The sequence below is a fragment of the Quercus suber genome, unplaced genomic scaffold (genome assembly GCF_002906115.3).
Source record: "Quercus suber isolate HL8 unplaced genomic scaffold, Cork oak 2.0 scaffold_177, whole genome shotgun sequence".
Lineage (NCBI taxonomy): Eukaryota > Viridiplantae > Streptophyta > Magnoliopsida > Fagales > Fagaceae > Quercus > Quercus suber.
Genome location: NW_027069637.1, coordinates 11,196 through 30,495, shown reverse-complemented (window position 1 = coordinate 30,495; position 19,300 = coordinate 11,196). Strand labels below are relative to the sequence as shown.

The 19,300-nt window shown below is 33.6% G+C and overlaps 3 protein-coding genes across 3 annotated transcripts; all 3 read left to right on the top strand.

The window, feature by feature from the left end:
* Nucleotides 1-21: 21 nt before the first annotated feature.
* LOC112020119 (uncharacterized) lies at nt 22-3,333 on the top strand. The gene is made up of 8 exons (XM_024052681.2): nt 22-236; nt 1,587-1,624; nt 1,795-1,887; nt 2,005-2,088; nt 2,172-2,206; nt 2,449-2,534; nt 2,909-2,974; nt 3,078-3,333. The coding sequence occupies exons 1-8, from the start codon at nt 170-172 to the stop codon at nt 3,110-3,112; spliced, it is 504 nt and encodes a 167-aa protein (XP_023908449.2). The 5' UTR covers nt 22-169; the 3' UTR covers nt 3,113-3,333.
* A 1,695-nt stretch (nt 3,334-5,028) lies between these two features.
* On the top strand, nt 5,029-6,411 carry LOC112020111 (cyanidin 3-O-galactoside 2''-O-xylosyltransferase FGGT1-like). Its single transcript, XM_065778259.1, is given in 3 exon segments — nt 5,029-5,889; nt 5,891-6,280; nt 6,283-6,411. Coding segments are annotated over 3 exon segments (1,380 nt in total).
* Nucleotides 6,412-10,745: 4,334 nt separating this feature from the next.
* Nucleotides 10,746-14,001, top strand: LOC136069562 (uncharacterized). The gene is made up of 8 exons (XM_065778262.1): nt 10,746-10,887; nt 12,260-12,297; nt 12,466-12,558; nt 12,676-12,759; nt 12,843-12,877; nt 13,117-13,202; nt 13,575-13,640; nt 13,744-14,001. The coding sequence occupies exons 1-8, from the start codon at nt 10,821-10,823 to the stop codon at nt 13,776-13,778; spliced, it is 504 nt and encodes a 167-aa protein (XP_065634334.1). The 5' UTR covers nt 10,746-10,820; the 3' UTR covers nt 13,779-14,001.
* Nucleotides 14,002-19,300: the final 5,299 nt, after the last annotated feature.

Sequence of the window (19,300 nt, the reverse complement as noted above, 5' to 3'; positions counted from 1 at the left end):
ACCCCGCTCTCTCTCTCTCTCTCTCTACCTCTAGGGTTTTGGGAAGCAGAGTGGGGAAAAAAAAAAAAAAAAAAAAAAAAACCAAACAAAAGCGAACCTCTCAGGCTCTGAAGAACGAAGAAAAAAACACAGATAGGTTAGGGTTTAGTTAAATTTATCATCGGAATCAATGGGACGAGGAAAGTACAAGAACAAGCCCACTGGCAAACGCCAGTTCTCCACTCCCGAGGATATCCGTAATTACCACTCTTCCTTCCTTAGTTTTATATATATTTTTTTTCAAATCATATCTTTCTGTGTCTGCAATTAATTTTAAATTTATGTTTTGAATTTTTGAACTTAGGTTTTTGTTACTGAATTAATATGATTATTTGTTTAGTTAATAAGACAATATTCTTGAATTAATATGATTTTGGGTTAGCTGAAGACTATGAATTAATATTTGTTTTATTTTTATTTATTTCTTTTATTAAAAAAAAATTAGTTTATGTGAATTTTAAATTAATGTTGTGTTGGGGCAAATGATTTTTATGTGAAATATTGTTACTCTGGATTGTTGAAATTTCAGAGTACAAGCTTTGAATTTGATTTGGAAAATACAACTAAGATTTATTTGATCTGCCTTACGAAAATGCCGAAATTAAGAAAAGAAAACTGAATTTGTCAAATAGTTGTTAAAGAAAAAAACTGATTCACTAACAGATGTTGGCACTTGATACTCCTTTTATTCCCATATATTCTTTTTGGGCTTCAAAAATTTTTCATAGGCATCACAGCGAGCGAAAGAATGTCTGAATATCCACATGAGCATAAAAATGATTAACAGACAGGGCTGAATGCTCGCTTGGATTACCTAGCAACCGGTTCTAGTGGGTGACATTGGTTGCTCATAGGTTTTACTAGCTAGAGGCGAGTCCAAAGGCTCTTCTTTATAAAGGTTCCCTACATTATCAAAAAATAGTAAGAAGCAAGTGAAAGAATATGAGTCTAAACAGTTTTTTTTTTAATTTTTTTTTTTTGTATAAGATAGAATTTCTACTCTAGCCTAATTTAAGTGTATATGTGTGTGAAGCTCTCCCTTGAAGACTTGAACTCCGGCCATTGCCTCCACCACCCCATAAGCACTTATACTTGTAAAGTGACTACCGCACCAAGGGTACGCGGTGGTATGAGTCTAAATAGTTAACAATTATAAGAGTACTACCTTTTTTTTTTTATATACTCCAGTAATTTTTTTTTTGGAGAGATTGGGAAGGGAACATAAGCCATAAGGGTATTGTAAAATGTAACATGAACATTACCACATGCCAATGTCTTCTAGTATGTCATCAACACCTGCTTCATCGTCAATACCGATTAATATCTGTTCTTTCCCATTATGTTTTGCATAATCTAACAAATAAGAATATATTTTTATTTTGGATATGGATTTCTGTAGGTTTAGTAGTAGAATGGTAAATGGATTTTTCATTTGCATATTGGTATCTACTTCAATTTGAGATGAAGTTAAAGAGTATTACTTTAATGGTGGCAAAGTTTAGTATTACTGACTTTAAAATTTTTTGTTTGTGATTTAATGATTGCAGTTGCTGGTACCTCCACCCGTCCTCGCACTTTTAGACAGGTTTCTCCCTCTCTTGTGCACTCTCGCACTCACAGAAGTGTTTTTGTGATGTGCATTATTAATTAATTCAAAGTTTTTCGTTAATTTGTCTTATGTTCATATGCATATTTTATGTGGTAAAATTTTAATTTATGGTATTATAAGCAAGTGAAACTTTTTGATGTTATAAGCATGAAGCTGAACATGAAGAGGAAGAATCTAGGGAAGAGTCCGATGAAGGATCTGAAGAAGAATCTGGAGAAGAATCTGAAGAAAGCCTTGAGGTTAGTTACTATTACCAGTTATCTATGTTGAAGGCTTTCTTTCCTTATTTTTGGTTTATCTTATGGGTTGGTTCATCCGAATGAAAACTAATACTTATTCTCATATAATATTTGCAGAAGCGGAAAGGCACACAAGGCATTATTGAGATTGAAAATCCTAATTTGGTAAAGCCAAAGTCTGTGAAAGCAAGAGATGTTGATGTAAGTGCTACCAAATTTCTCATACATACCATCAGTTATAAAATAAAACCCACTAAAAAGTAATGATATTTTTTCTTGTGCAGTTAGGGAAAACAACTGAACTTTCCAGGCGTGAAAGGTTTGTGAATGGTCACTTTCTTCCTTCAAGGGGACAATATATGATCTGTTTCTTAAGTGGGAGTTCTTTTTGTCTATGAAAAAGAGAACTTGTGGTTTTCTAAAATTATTTGATCTTTCCTAAAGATAAAATTTTGGGTTTTTGTAGAAAAACACCTAGCTTCTATGGAGTGCATACTTCATTTTAGTTTTTAAAACATTCATGTGAAGTATATATATCTTCCAATTTTGTCTATCTTGCAGAGAGGAGTTAGAGAAGCAGAAAGCTCACGAGCGGTATATGAGATTGCAAGAACAGGGGAAAACAGAACAAGCAAGGAAAGATTTAGGTTATTGATCATGATAAACTACTCTTTTCACTTTTTAATCAATTGTTTCAGCTTTGGTGTTTATATATAATGTTGGCTATGGATGCTGATTTTCAGTATGCAGATAAAAATTGCCTGCAATCTTAACTTTTTCATTAAGTTACAAATTAATTATATTTGTTTTGTAGTTACAAATACTTCTATTACTTCTTTCTGTTATGTTTTTATCTTGTTTGATATTGTCTAAATTTTGATGGTTTATTGGCCAAGATCAAAGGAAAGTGAGCAATGTAGGGATTATTGAAATATTCTTTAGGGTGTGTTTACATTTTGCTGTTCATGCAGGGAAGAAACATTGCAGGCCTTTTAATGTTTTCTTTTGGTTGCTCATGCAGAGCGTTTATCCCTTATACGTGAACAAAGGGCAGAAGCTGCTAGAAAGCGAGAAGAAGAAAAAGCTGGTATGATTTTTAGATCATTATAGGTTGCCTTGTCTCTTTTATTTTTTTATTTACTAATTTTAAATATTTAACATCTTGATGCTAATAATGTCATTTATTTCAGCCAAAGAACAGAAGAAGGCTGAAGCTCGCAAATGATCTTTGTGGATAATGTTATGTCAAGAAATTTATACTGTTGAAAAATTGAAGCCAGAGGATTTGTGCTGTCCTTCATTCAAGAAATTTCTGCCTTTTGTTTTACTTGCTAGTTCATTTATAATTCAACAGTATAAATTGTGCTACTAACTGTGCAACAATTGTTTTTGTATTTTGGATTAGTAATTTATTTGACTATGTTCGTGTCTTGAAACACCTTGAAATTTATAGTTTTCCAAAATCTTTAAGCTTTTTATTTGTGGGCAACATATTCAATATTACCATATATTGAGAACTTTACAATGACAATATTATTTCTAAAATGGTACAAGGTTTCCTAGGACAAGTGGCAGTTAAAATAGGAGCAGATTATATCAATTTTCTTGCAGTAGAAAGTTTGCACCATTGCTGCCTGGGCGTTCTACTAACATACACAGTCCAAAAAATTTTATATTGTATTGGCTTGTAGCACTGGGGTCGTTGTTTGAGTTAGTTAATAGGGGAAACCGAAATGGTTCTATTGTAACTCATTGTGATTTTCCCATTTTTCATCTTCATGCTAATCACTACACTTATCTTTAATGCTTTTGCGTTGTCATGAAATGGGACTGGTAGACCCACGTGCAATTTGTGGACACTCCCTTTAACATTCATCACCGCTCCCACTATGTGAATTGTCTTTCCGTGGAGTTTAGATAAACCATTTGGTGCATCTTCAACGGCCAATTTTAAAGCCATATAAGGAACTGGCAATTATTTCATCCAGAAATTGTCTTTATGTGTCTCTTAATTAAGTGGTTTGATAGATTCTGACTCTGAAATAAATCTGTAGGTAGCATCCAAAGACTTTTGGTGCATAAAACATTACTCCCCACCCCCCACCCCCGGGTTCCTCTCTTGCAAAACGACATGAATATAATTAAAAGTAAACTATTAAGAATATTATATAATCTATGACATAAATTTTACAAACGGATCATTTGTTATCGAGTACCAACACAAATTTTTTTTTTTTTTTTTTTAATTTTATTTTAGAGAGTTTTAACTTCGAATGTCCACTTTTGATGATAGCTTTTTATTTATTATATTATATATGTAATTACATTCATTATTTCATTCAATTGTAATCATTATAATAAAATTTGTAGTAAAAAAATAGTAGCATCTCATCGGATCCACGTGAGTTGGGGAAGCATCAACACCACTCACCAGTTAGGCTCGTAAAGTAAAAGCATGTGTCTCAGTGCCATGCCCTAGCTACCATTTTTAGACAGGTAGCCTATTACTTCTTATTATTATAGACAGTTGAGATGGACCTACACTATTTCACTTACCATTACTTAAACATATATTTTTAATTTTAAATAATATTACATGTGTTTTTATACACTTTTCCACTATTTTTAAAAAAATGGAAAACTATTCTTTAAACATTATAAAATACATACCCCACTAATAATTAATATCAACATTATAAAAACAAATCTAACCTTCTGCGTACGCCAAGAGAAAAAAAGAAAGCTCATTTTCAAGAACAAGCCCAGTAGAAGCATCAGCATCAGGTCTCTCTACACTTCCTAGGAGCTTCGTAAGCACCCTATGCCTTAATTTTCCCGTTCAAATTTTCATTTGGCTCCAAAGAAAATTTGAAGTCTTACCATTAGAAGAATATCCTAGTCTCATTGGGGCCAGGTATATATATCAAGAGCATTGGTTATAACTTATAACAAACAGTAGTGTGTGTTCATAAAGTGCTAATAACAGATTTTGCTCATATATATATAAAAGCTCTCCCTCTTCATTTGTAGATATATATGCAGATCAGATATATATCTTTTTCAAAAATTTGTATTTTATTATATAATAGCTATATATCTCTATTTTTAATTCTCTAACTTGTATTTTGTGTTTTGCAGAAAATGAGTGACAAATCCTTTCACATAGTGATGTACCCATGGTTTGCCATGGGCCATCTAACCTCCGTCCTCCACATCTCGAACAAGCTAGCTGAGAGAGGCCACAGAGTCTCTTTCTTGTTGCCAACCAACACTCAAGCTAAGCTAGAGCCTTTCAATCTGCACAAAAACCTCATTTCTTTCATCCCAATCACTGTTCCACATGTTGATGGCCTCCCTCCAGGTTCTGAAACTACTTCAGATGTTCCTTTCCCATTGCATTCCCTTATTATGACTGCAATGGACCTTACTGCACCCTCCACTGAATATTTTCTTCGTGGTCTCAAACCCCATTTTGTATTCCATGATTTCACTCACTGGTTACCACCGTTGGCACGCCGCCTAGGCATTAAGTCTATACATCATTGCATCATTAGCCCCGCGACTGTGGGGTATTTGTTAAGCCCAGAAAGAAAAATCAACGAAAAACCATTAACGGAAGCTGATTTTAAGGCACCTCCACCAAGTTTCCCACCTTCTTCAATCAAGCTATTTCCCCATGAAGTTCGACAAGTTACCTCTGCAACACTGAAACAATTTGGCAGAGGCATATAATTCATTGAACGCCAAATGATCTCTTTCAGTGATTCTGATGCTATTAGTTTCAAAAGTTGCAAGGAGATGGAAGGGCCTTACTGTGACTACGTTGAAAGACAATTCAAAAAGCCTGTGATTCTTGCAGGGCCAGTAGTGCCTGAGCCACCAATTATAGCATTAGAAGAGAAATGGGCAAGGTGGTTGGATAGCTTCAAGCCCAAAACTGTGATATTTTGTGCATTTGGAAGTGAATGCATTTTAAAGAAAGATCAATTTCAAGAAGTAGTTTTTTGGTTTTGAGCTAACAGGTATGCCTTTTTTGGCTGCACTAAAACCACCAATGGGGACTGAAACAATTGAATTTGCATTGCCAGAAGGGTTTGAAGAGAGAGTAAAGGGAAGAGGGGTTGTTCATGGGGATTGGGTTCAGCAACAGTTGATACTGAGGCATCCTTCTGTGGGGTGCTTTGTGACACATTGTGGATCAGGTTCTCTGTCTGAGGCCATGGTGACTGAGTGTCAAATGGTTTTGCTGCCTAGTGTTGGGGATCAAATTATCAATGCAAGGCTGATGGGTAGAGATTTCAAAGTGGGAGTTGAAGTTAAGAAAGGTGAGGAAGATGGGCTGTTTACAAGGGAGGGTGTGTGCAAGGCAGTGAGGGCTGTAATGGATGAAGTCTTGAAGATAGTTCGGTGGGGAAAGAGGTAAGAGACAACCATGCTAAATGGAGAGAGTTCTTGTTGAGCGATGGGCTGGAAAACTCCTACATTGATAGCTATGTTCAAAAGCTGCGTTCTCTGCTCAAATGAATTTATGGTATTCATATTTGGATGAGTTTGGAAGTTAGCTAAATAAGATGAACCGACATTTCATCGTATATAATTACTGTTCTTAGGCCTATATTTACTGACGTTTTAAGTAGTAATGTTTGAAGCTTTTTAGTTTCGTTCAAATAAGCATGTAAGGAATGAAGAATGCATGATGTTGGATTTGAATGATGAGGATATGAAGTTAATGATAAAATATATTGTATTAGATTCTAATAATGATTCTCGTTGAAGGATGAATTTCAATTTGCACGATTTAGGTAATATATGAAATTCAATCTAAAAATTAAGTTCAAAGTTAGAATGTGAGAAATTTACTTACTTAAATTTGTGCACGTTTATAAGAATATTCTTCTCAAAAAAGAAAAAGAAAAAGAAAAAAAAAAGCTTATTATAAGAATGAGATTAGTTATTTGAGAAATGCTACGTTCACAACATTTTCACAACAAATTATAGGTGGTTAGTTGTTATTGGTTCTAATTTGAACCTACCACTAAATTACTTTTCTACTCCACCAATAACAACTTGTAACAATTTGCCATATAGAATTTGTTGTGGACATATAATTTTTCTAGAGATTATGATTTTAAGTAAGCGCTACATGTTAGTTGTAAGAAGTTTTTTGTTTCTCACATAAATAACTTAAGAAATGATATGTCCACAATATTTTTATAACAAATTCTATATGACAAGTTGTTAGTAAATGAGGACTATTTGTAATAGGGTGAGAAACGATAACTCAAAATAAGAAAAATTAGCCCAAACAATAAGAACAAAAGTTGAGAGCTGGTCCACTTTTTAGCCCTTCAAACAAAAAATAAAAACTTAGATTACTTCCTATAAAAAAAAAACTTAGATTACTGATGTAAGGACCCAATTTGAATTGAGAGTTGGGTTTTCAGCCCAATAAGCCCAAACAATAAATTTATAGAGTATGGGCTCAAGAACTAGTACTGTTTTTCAGGAAGGGTTCTACTCGCCAAGTAATAAGGGATACTATTGATTCGCTCTATGAGGAAAAACTCTCCTCGGCCCTCTTTTAATTGGTCTGTTCTTCTCTCTCTCTTTTTCCTTTTTCCTTTTTCTGGTCAAAAGCCCCCCCCGGTTTTCTTCGTTTCTACATTATATACTTCGTTTCTTTTCTTGTTTCCTTTGTACACGTGTAGTTCTTATCCTGGGGGCTTCTTTCTGTCCCATCTAGTCCCTACCGGAACCTTCAGCTTAGTGGTCATAAAGCTGTTTAGTTACTATTCAGGTATCACCTCCACATTAATGCGGCCAGAGTGTTAGGTGGACAGCATTTAATGAGGAGGTGATAGACTTTAGAAGATATTTTCTACCTTCTCCGACGCCTCTTTAAGCTATATCCAACTTCCAATTCAGCTACAACCTGGCAGAATCTTTCAGTCAGTACGAAGGTTACCTTCACCTCGGACTTTGTCGTCCTCGGACGTGTGCTATACCTCTGTATATAACACCTATTTATACCTTTCATATCCCCTAATTCAGGTATCACCTCCACATTAATGCGGCCAGAGTGTTAGGTGGACAGCATTTAATGAGGAGGTGATAGACTTTAGAAGATATTTTCTACCTTCTCCGACGCCTCTTTAAGCTATATCCAACTTCCAATTCAGCTACAACCTGGCAGAATCTTTCAGTCAGTACGAAGGTTACCTTCACCTCGGACTTTGTCGTCCTCGGACGTGTGCTATACCTCTGTATATAACACCTATTTATACCTTTCATATCCCCTATTTGACGTGAATAAAACTTCTTTAGGCTGTCCTCGGACAACTGCGTGTTCTCGGATCGGGCCTTTGGGCCCTGAGCCCAATTCTGAGGGCTACTATACCTTTTTTAGATAACAGGCCCCACAACTGATTTTTGGTTCTATTATTAAAAAAAAAAAAAAAAAAGAATCTCAAACTCATACCAGTTGAATAGAGTTATAAAGAGAGTATTGCTTCTTCTTTCACTATTGACTGCATAGCAACACGCACCACCAGTGGCAGAGCTAGGATTTGAGTTCCCCGGGGGGAGGGGGCACTTACACACATTATGTGAATATATATAATATATGATACTAAGTGATATTTAATGTAATTATACAAAGACAAAACTCTACAAAAAAAAAAAAAAGCTTATTCATAATATTGTATTTATTTATTGAGATATTTCTCACATGAGTGATCTATTTTTTAATTTTTTTAAGCAGGTTCAAATTATAATATGGTAGGGACAGACTAAAAAATTCAGTGTAAGGCATGCTAGTAGAGGACTTAAGGTTCCTCAATAGTTTATTTAGAAGTTGTGCTCTGTTTCAAGACCAAAGAAACAGAGTGGCATTTAATAAACCCAAAAACAAAAAGTAAGCAAGGATATTTCGTAAATGTTAGCTATAATAACTAAGGGTATTTTTTGAGCGGGCTAGGGGGCAACTGCCCCCCTCGACCCCCTTGGATCAGCCCTTGCACACCAAACATGACGTAACGCATTGCAATTGACATGGTCATGCTTGCATCAAACCACCCACACCTCCACCTAACTATGAATTTGCATCACATTATTAGCCACCCAATCTTTACATTAGTACTCTCTCTCTCTCTCTCTCTCTCTCTCTCTCTCTCTCTCTCTCTCTGTGTGTAACAGAAAAAGTATGAGTTATATTTAGAGATTTTTTTCCGCTAAATTTTTTTGGAAAATAACTTTATTTCACAAAAAGCTAAATAAGGGAAGATAAACGATTGTTTTTCCACTTATTTAAGGTTGCTACCAAAAATAGAAAAATAAGATAGTTTTATAGAAAATACTTTTTAAAAAACAACTCATTTTTCTAGAAAATATTATCATCGAAACAAATAGAACGTTAATATTAGTAGTTGACTATTTTGAGTTTGCATTAGTGGAGTTGGGGTTATTTATTTTATTTTAATAATAAAAAAACACTTACGTGGCGTTTGGTACGGAGTAATGTTTTAGGTTTCTTAAGAATGTTTAAAAATTTCCATGTTTGGTTGTAAATCACTTTAGGGAATCAGATGTTAGGGGAATCTAGATTCCCCCTTTAAACCCCTCTTAGTAGGAATGTGAATTCCCTTTATAATATGTGGGTATCCAGATTCTCCAGTTTAAAGAAAATTGTATTTTTTATAAATTGATAATTTTAACCATTTTTCATTATTTATTTAGAGGAAGAATTTCTTTTTTAAAGAACTTGGTAGTTCACATTCAAATCTAAGGATAGAATGAGGAAAATAAATAATTCATTTAAGATACCTGAGAATAAACTAAACATTATTATCTCACATCCTTAAGAATTTTCAGAGATTCTCAATGAAATCAAATATAGGAATAGTTACATTCCTAAGCATCTAGATTGCAAGGAATCACATTTCCAGAAATTCCTTGCAATTTAGATGCTAAGGGTAATGTGAATTCTCCCGTACAAACGCCACATTAGTGAAGTTATCGACAATTAATTTGAGTGTTTCTTTTAAAGACAAGAGTTTTGCCTTTTAGTTTAGAGTGTTTATCTCAAATTTGACTTTACATTACCTTACTATGTTATTATATTGTCTTTTTTTTTTTCTTTTCCATGAAATGACAATTATAAGTGGTTATTATCCTTTTTATGTGTTGGTTTTTGGTTAATTAGGGCCATTTGTTACCATTGTTTAAACAACAGTTTTCAATATTTAAACAACATTACACATATTTTCATACACTTTTTCACCCACACGTATTTCTAAAAAATACAAACAACGTTACTAGAACAACATTACTAAACGGACCCAAACGGACCCTTAGACTTGGCAAAATTATGTTCTCTCTATTTCAACACCATATTGCTCAATAGCTGAAACAAACAATTCTGAATTGAAAAAAAGAAAAAAAAAAGAAAAAGGAGAAGAACCAAGTTAAGTCATGGGTTAATCCGTTTTTATTCCGAATAAAACATTTCAGTCTTGGGTTAAGTATTTTTCATTCAGATTCAGGTTAGGTTCAATTTCACCATGTCTAGGAATCATTAAAAAAAAAAAAAAATTCATATTGTAATAGAAGAATGGCCTGAAAATATCTTCATAAAAGTAAAAAGGCCCAAAACTGGAAGCCCGAACCCAATCCGAACCTGTCTGCTGACCTGAGAAGTCCAAAATCGAACAAATTTTAGAAATTTCATTCATCTATCTATCCCGTCGCATGATCCGACCCGTGAACACCGAAACCCATAAATAAAAGTCCACCGAAACAAATACCCCGCTCTCTCTCTCTCTCTCTCTCTCTCTATCTCTAGGGTTTTGGGAAACAGAGTGGAAAAAAAAAAAAAAAAAAAAAAAAGAAAAAAACACAGATAGGTTAGGGTTTAGTTAAATTTATCATCGGAATCAATGGGACGAGGAAAGTACAAGAACAAGCCCACTGGCAAACGCCAGTTCTCCACTCCCGAGGATATCCGTAATTACCACTCTTCCTTCCTTAGTTTTATGTATTTTTTTTTTCAAATCATATCTTTCTGTGTCTGCAATTAATTTTAAATTTATGTTTTGAATTTTTGAACTTAGATTTTTGTTACTGAATTAATATGCTTATTTGTTTAGTTAATAAGACAATATTCTTGAATTAAAAAAAGAAAGAAAAGATTTTGGGGTAGCTGAAGACTATGAATTAATATATATTTTTTATTTATTTATTTCTTTTATTAAGACAAAATTAGTTTATGTGAATTTTAAATTAATGTTGTGTTGGGGCTAATGATTTTTATGTGAAATATTGTTACTCTGGATTGTTGAAATTTCAGAGTACAAGCTTTGAATTTGATTTGGAAAATACAACTAAGATTTATTTGATCTGCCTTACGAAAATGCCGAAATTAAGAAAAGAAAACTGAATTTGTCAAATATATGTTAAAGAAAAAAACTGATTCACTAACAGATGTTGGCACTTGATACTCCTTTTATTCCCATATATTCTTTTTGGGCTTCAAAATTTTTTCATAGGCATCACAGCGAGTGAAAGAATGTCTGAATATCCACATGAGCATAAAAATGATTAACAGACAGGGCTGAATGCTTGCTTGGATTACCTAGCAACTGGTTCTAGTGGTTCTAGTGGGTGACATTGGTTGTTCATAGGTTTTACTAGCTAGAGGCGAGTCCAAAGGCTCTTCTTTAAAGAGGTTCCCTACATTATCAAAAAATAGTAAAAAGCAAGTGAAAGAATATGAGTCTAAACAGTTTTATTTATTTATTTATTTATTTATTTTTTTAATTATAGGATAGAATTTCTACTCTAGTTTAATCTAAGTGTATATGTGTGTGAAGCTCTCCCTTGGAGAGACTTGAACTCCGGCCATTGCCCCCTGCACCCCATAAGCACTTATACTTGTAAAGTGACCACTGCACCAAGGGTACGCGGTGGTATGAGTCTAAATAGTTAACAATTATAAGAGTACTACCTTTTTTTTTATATACTCCAATAATTTTTTTTTAAGAGATTGGGAAGGGAACATAAGCCATAAGGGTATTGTAAAATGTAACATGAACATTACCACATGCCAATGTCTTCTAGTATGTCATCAACACCTGCTTCATTGTCAATACCAATTAATGTCTCTTCTTTCCCATTATGTTTTGCATAATCTAACAAATAAGAATATATTTTGGATATGGATTTCTGTAGGTTTGGTAGTAGAATGGTAAATGGATTTTTCATTTGCATATTGCTATCTACTTCAATTTGAGATGAAGTTAAAGAGTATTACTTTAATGGTGGCAAAGTTTAGTATTACTGACTTTAAAATTTTTTGTTTCTGATTTAATGATTGCAGTTGCTGGTACCTCCACCCGTCCTCGCACTTTTAGACAGGTTTCTCCCTCTCGTCCACTCTCGCACTCACAGAAGTGTTTTTGTGATGCACATTATTAATTAATTCAAAGTTTTTCGTTAATTTTTCTTATGTTCATATGCATATTTTATGTGGTAAAATTTTAATTTATGGTATTATAAGCAAGTGAAACTTTTTGATGTTATTAGCATGAAGCTGAACATCAAGAGGAAGAATCTAGGGAAGAGTCTGATGAAGGATCTGAAGAAGAATCTGGAGAAGAATCTGAAGAAAGCCTTGAGGTTAGTTACCATTACCAGTTATCTATGTTGAAGGCTTTATTTCCTTATTTTTGGTTTATCTTATGGGTTGGTTCATCTGAATGAAAACTAATACTTATTCTCATATAATATTTGCAGAAGCGGAAAGGCACACAAGGCATTATTGAGATTGAAAATCCTAATTTGGTAAAGCCAAAGTCTGTGAAAGCAAGAGATGTTGATGTAAGTGCTACCAAATTTCTCATACATACCATCAGTTATAAAATAAAACCCACTAAAAAGTAATGATATTTTTTCTTGTGCAGTTAGGGAAAACAACTGAACTTTCCAGGCGTGAAAGGTTTGTGAATGGTCACTTTCTTCCTTCAGGGACAATATATGATCTGTTTCTTAATTGGGAGTTCTTTTTGTCTATGAAAAAGAGAACTTGTGTTTTCTAAAATTATTTGATCTTTCCTAAAGATAAAATTTTGGGTTTTCGTAGAAAAACACCTAGCTTCTATGGAGTGCATACTTCATTTTAGTTTTTAAAACATTCATGTGAAGTATATATATCTTCCAATTTTGTCTATCTTGCAGAGAGGAGTTAGAGAAGCAGAAAGCTCACGAGCGGTATATGAGATTGCAAGAACAGGGGAAAACAGAACAAGCAAGGAAAGATTTAGTTATTGATCATGATAAACTACTCTTTTCACTTTTAATCAATTGTTTCAGCTTTGGAGTTTATATATAATGTTGGCTATGGATGCTGATTTTCAGTATGCAGATAAAAATTGCCTGCAATCTTAACTTTTTCATTAAGTTACAAATTAATTAGATTTGTTTTGTAGTTACAAATACTTCTATTACTTCGTTCTGTTATGTTTTTATCTTGTTTGATATTGTCTAAATTTTGATGGTTTATTGGCCAAGATCAAAGGAAAGTGAGCAATGTAGGGATTATTGAAATATTCTTTAGGGTGTGTTTACATTTTGCTGTTCATGCAGGGAAGAAATATTGCAGGCCTTTTAATGTTTTCTTTTGGTTGCTCATGCAGAGCGTTTATCCCTTATACGTGAACAAAGGGCAGAAGCTGCTAGAAAGCGAGAAGAAGAAAAAGCTGGTATGATTTTTAGATCATTATAGGTTGCCTTGTCTCTTTTATTTTTTTATTTACTAATTTTAAATATTTAACATCTTGATGCTAATAATGTCATTTATTTCAGCCAAAGAACAGAAGAAGGCTGAAGCTCGCAAATGATCTTTGTGGATAATGTTATGTCAAGAAATTTATACTGTTGAAAAATTGAAGCCAGAGGATTTGTGGTGTCCTTCATTCAAGAAATTTCTGCCTTTTGTTTTACTTGCTAGTTCATTTATAATTCAACAGTATAAATTGTGCTACTAACTGTGCAACAATTGTTTTTGTATTTTGGATTAGTAATTTATTTGACTATGTTCGTGTCTTGAAACACCTTGAAATTTATAGTTTTCCAAAATCTTTAAGCTTTTTATTTGTGGGCAACATATTCAATATTACCATATATTGAGAACTTTACAATGACAATATTATTTCTAAAATGGTACAAGGTTTCCTAGGACAAGTGGCAGTTAAAATAGGAGCAGATTATATCAATTTTGTTGCAGTAGAAGGTTTGCACCATTGCTGCCTGGGCGTTCTACTAACATACACAGTCCAAAAAATTTTATATTGTATTGGCTTGTAGCACTGGGGTCGTTGTTTGAGTTAGTTAATAGGGGAAACCGAAATGGTTCTATTGTAACTCATTGTGATTTTCCCATTTTTCATCTTCATGCTAATCACTACACTTATCTTTAATGCTTTTGCGTTGTCATGAAATGGGACTGGTAGACCCACGTGCAATTTGTGGACACTCCCTTTGACATTCATCACCGCTCCCCCTATGTGAATTGTCTTTCCGTGGAGTTTAGATAAACCATTTGGTGCATCTTCAACGGCCAATTTTAAAGCCATATAAGGAACTGGCAATTATTTCATCCAGAAATTGTCTTTATGTGTCTCTTAATTAAGTGGTTTGATAGATTCTGACTCTGAAATAAATCTGTGGGTAGCATCCAAAGACTTTTGGTGCATAAAACATTACTCCCCACCCCCCACCCCCGGGTTCCTCTCTTGCAAAACGACATGAATATAATTAAAAGTAAGAATCTGAGGGGTCTGTAAATCTGGATGATGAGACCTTTCCATTTTGGAGAAAATGTTCAGTAAGTCGCCACCATAACCATTATAGTGATTTGCCCATTGTGTATGTCTTGACTGAGTACTTATGTATTGACCAAAATGTGCCGACCTGTGTATCCTTGTTCAGTGTAATTAGTTGGACAAATTTGACACTTTCTTAATCAGTATAAAGTTACACACACATCCAGTGGGTATTGAATCCATGATCTCATCCAGTAGGTACTGAGCTAGAGCTCATTGGCCACACAAATATAACACTTGGTTGATTTTAATTGTTGAGTTTGACATGGTGGTCATTCTTAGCAGTTTGTGAAAATACCCAAAAACGTTGATTTTGGGTATGCAGTGAAGGTGTTTATGAAAATATCTACAACTTAGAAGTTTTTGAAGTAATGCTAAGTAACTATTACTTTACAGATTCAAGAATGTGACCTTTGAACTCAGGCTTCACATCTTTCTCATTTGCTTCCGGGTTTTAGTAGATTCGTTTCATTTTTACTCTTCCTACTTTGTTTAACCCCCCACCCCCGGGTTCCTCTCTTGCAAAACGACATGAATATAATTAAAAGTAAGAATCTGAGGGGTCTGTAAATCTGGATCATGAGACCTTTCCATTTTGGAGAAAATGTTCAGTAAGTCGCCACCATAACCATTATAGTGATTTGCCCATTGTGTATGTCATGACTGAGTACTATGTATTGACCAAAATGTGCCGACCTGTGTATCCTTGTTCAGTGTAATTAGTTGGACAAATTTGACACTTTCTTAATCAGTATAAAGTTACACACACATCCAGTGGGTATTGAATCCATGATCTCATCCAGTAGGTACTGAGCTAGAGCTCATTGGCCACACAAATATAACACTTGGTTGATTTTAATTGTTGAGTTTGACATGGTGGTCATTCTTAGCAGTTTGTGAAAATACCCAAAAACGTTGATTTTGGGTATGCAGTGAAGGTGTTTATGAAAATATCTACAACTTAGAAGTTTTTGAAGTAATGCTAAGTAACTATTACTTTACAGATTCAAGAATGTGACCTTTGAACTCAGGCTTCACATCTTTCTCATTTGCTTCCGGGTTTTAGTAGATTCGTTTCATTTTTACTCTTCCTACTTTGTTTTTGGCTTTGCATGTCTTCAGTTATCATTTTTGAAAGTTAGTTTGACTTGATCCATGTATGATTGTTACTTTCTTTTTTCTTTTTTAAGTAGATCTCAAGCTTGTTATTTAGATTGTGGATTTGGGTGTAGCTTATATGTAGAGGAACGGTAGGATTTTTCTTAGCATTCCACGCTCCAACCAGGAAAATTGTTGAACTCTATGGAATGGCCTCGGTTATCCTTCAACAATTTATCTTTCTTATTGTGGAGGATGGTAAGATTTATCAAGGGCACATTAAATTACTAGAAGGTTTGTTTCAATCCACCAAATGTGATGCTAAAGTAATGGTTGAATTCATTAGGAAGGCAAAGAAATCTGTTATTAACAGGACGCCGTGTTTGAATTTGGCAGTACTTTTGCCATCAGTTGTCTTTAATGATTAAGGAGAAAGAAATCTGTGTGATGTTCTCATTTCTATTGCGAAAAAATTCATATTATTTGTACCATTCCTATAAAATAGTATGTCATGTGAATCTATATGGTTACAGTATTTTTATTTTGTACGACTATATTGAGATGTGCCATGCAATCATTAACCATATTCATTCCATAGCTATGTTAAGTGGAAGTTGTAGCCATTTGCTACAATTAAGTTTGTAACAAAACTTTTTCATATAGACATATACATAAAAAGTTATCATGGCTTTTGAGTGAAATTCGTGTTGTGCTTTTGTGTTAGAATTACATTTCCTCTTATTTGTGTGTGAGTGTGTCATATAGATATATACATACTTAAAAGGTTACCGCAATTTTTTAGTGAAGTTTGTAGTGTGCCTTTGTGTTAGAATCTCATTCCCTCTCACTTGTGTGTGTGTGTGTTTATTTCTCAAAAAAGAAAAAGAACAAAACATAATACACACAATAAAAAAAATTCTGGAAAAGAAATGAAGACAAATAAAAATAAATAAATAAAAAGTTCACAAAGGAGTTACAAATTTTTTTTTTTTTTTTGGAAAAGTGGTAGTTTTAAAAAACTCTTCTTAATTTGAACTTTTTAAAAAAGCAAAATGTTCGTTAAAAACGGTTAAACAGTGCTTTTTGAAAAAACTAAGTGTTTGATAAGCATTTATTCAAATTTTGGTTTAAGATGTAAATTACCAAAAAAGACAATACGTATAAAAGAATTCTTCACAGTTCATACTTTTGTGCGTGTCTTGTATTTTGGAGATAATTCATACTTGTAATTTTACGTTCTTAATAAGAACTAGCCTTTGAGCATGCTTAGAGGCTCTTAAATTTTTTTTTTAAGATTAATTTTCATTCATCATAATTTGGGATTTCTATATTTTTCAATACCAACAATTCTTAGGGGTATGATGAGTGTTATGTGTGTGTGTGTGTGTGAAATAATTTTTTCGTATAAAAATCTCATCACACCCATAGAAAATTTTGTGATTAAAAAATGTAGCAACCTAGAATTATGATGAAAGAAATTTAATCTTTACATAAAAAATTTAAAAGCTCCACGTGCGTGTTCAGAGGCCAGTAATTCCTAAAAATTTCACTTAAGAGGGTTTTTTTTTTTTTTGAATGTCAAAGCTTTTTATTTATTGCAATTCGAGATTTATGTGTTTGCCAATTATTGAAATAGATGGATTTGAGCGTGAGTAAATCTTGTATAGAAAAGTGAACACACCTGAACCTACACTCACACCGTCACACGTAAACATTTTCCCATCCAATTGAACATGTAAAATCCTCATGTAAAGCTTACCCACATAAAAGGGTCCAATTCTACAGTAGTCCATGACTACAGATTAACATTTCAAATGAATTTGTGGTCTCGTTTAACCAAGTGATTGCTTTGCCCTTAGGCTATTGGATCCGAGTAAAATTTGGATGCATAAATTATCCTTAAATTTAACCAAATTTTCAAACCATAAATAATTAGTGATGATGAATAATTCCAAATCCAGAATTTGTCCCGAACTGATTACATAATGTCATCAAGAAATTTTGGACTCTTTACACCCTTTTGATTGAGATATCAAATTACTGTGTTTGCCAACTATTTAAAATAAAAAACTATTTAATTAAGGATGAATATTACATTGGTACATCAGAAATGACAACTTGCATAAACTAAGCAAACGAATCTTCCAACCAATTACAATCATCATTAATAAAAATAGCCGACTTTGCTAACATTATCGCAACACTATTAATTTGGATGGAAGAAAGCAATGAAGAAACAAAATGTACATGAATCTATAATTTGGGATTATAGAAATTCAAAGCTTGAACAGTGACACATTTATTGTTGGGGATTTCACCAAATCAAGAAATAATAATGAAAGAACAAAATGAATACATCAAGTAAAGAGAAATTAGTAATTGACTTTGAAGTATAATTGAAAGTTAACCTTAGACAATATTTGTCCCCATACGCAAGTTGTTAAAGAGCTTCTAAAAACTTGTCCCCAAGTTATTGGGTTCTACAAATAGCAATTTTGGAGAATACTCATAGGAAGTCTTGTATTTCTTTAAACTTACTTTTTTTTTTCCAAGTAAACATAAATCTTTATTTATACACATAGGGTTATAACCTTTCAAAACGTACATATGGAAAGTTAAAACGTTTCATAAAACCATTCACAAGGCTTGAAACATTTTCAAACATTCAAAACAGTTATAAAAAAATTCTGCAGAAATTTAGTTTTCACGAGTCTTGATTGATTGAGAGGAAACGAGCATCGATCGAAAACTCTTTTTGATCGATCGAACAAGAATTGAGTATCGATTGAACCAGGCAAAGACTCCAAGATAGTTTTCTTCAACACTTCAATTGGTTAAGCAAAAGTTTCGATCGATCGAACATACTGAATTTCGAATTTTCACTTAGAAAATTTCATAACTTGAATTTTCTCTTTATTCATTTAACAAATGAATGCTTTCTAACATTATACCATTATTACAACTGATGATGCCGAAAATATCACCAGCGAGTCACACGATATTTGCACATTCGAAACGATACCTGCACAACAAAAAAGAGGAGACTTAACAGAGAGCACCGGTGTGATGCTGGCCAAATACCCTCCAAAAGTCAAGTTAGAACCTTTTACAACTCTAGAGTGCTAGAAAAGAAAGGGTGTAATTATGCATACCTTGATTTGTGAGGGGATTGGGGCTTTTATAGTAGTTGAGGGTTGACCTCTCTTCCTCGGAGTAAAAGTCTTTTCCATATAGGAGTCCGTAGATTGTGGAACCCTTTCCTTATAGGAGACTAACATTCAGCATGGGATATAAGTTATTCCTTTATATACTCATGTGTGGTGGCCAAGTCATGGTTTTGTTAGAATTGTCAGCTTCAGGCCCGTCAGCTTATTTCATACCCTTCAGCCATGAAGGGTCGTCAGCCTTTAGGGTCTTCAGCTCTCTTCATAACTTAGCCC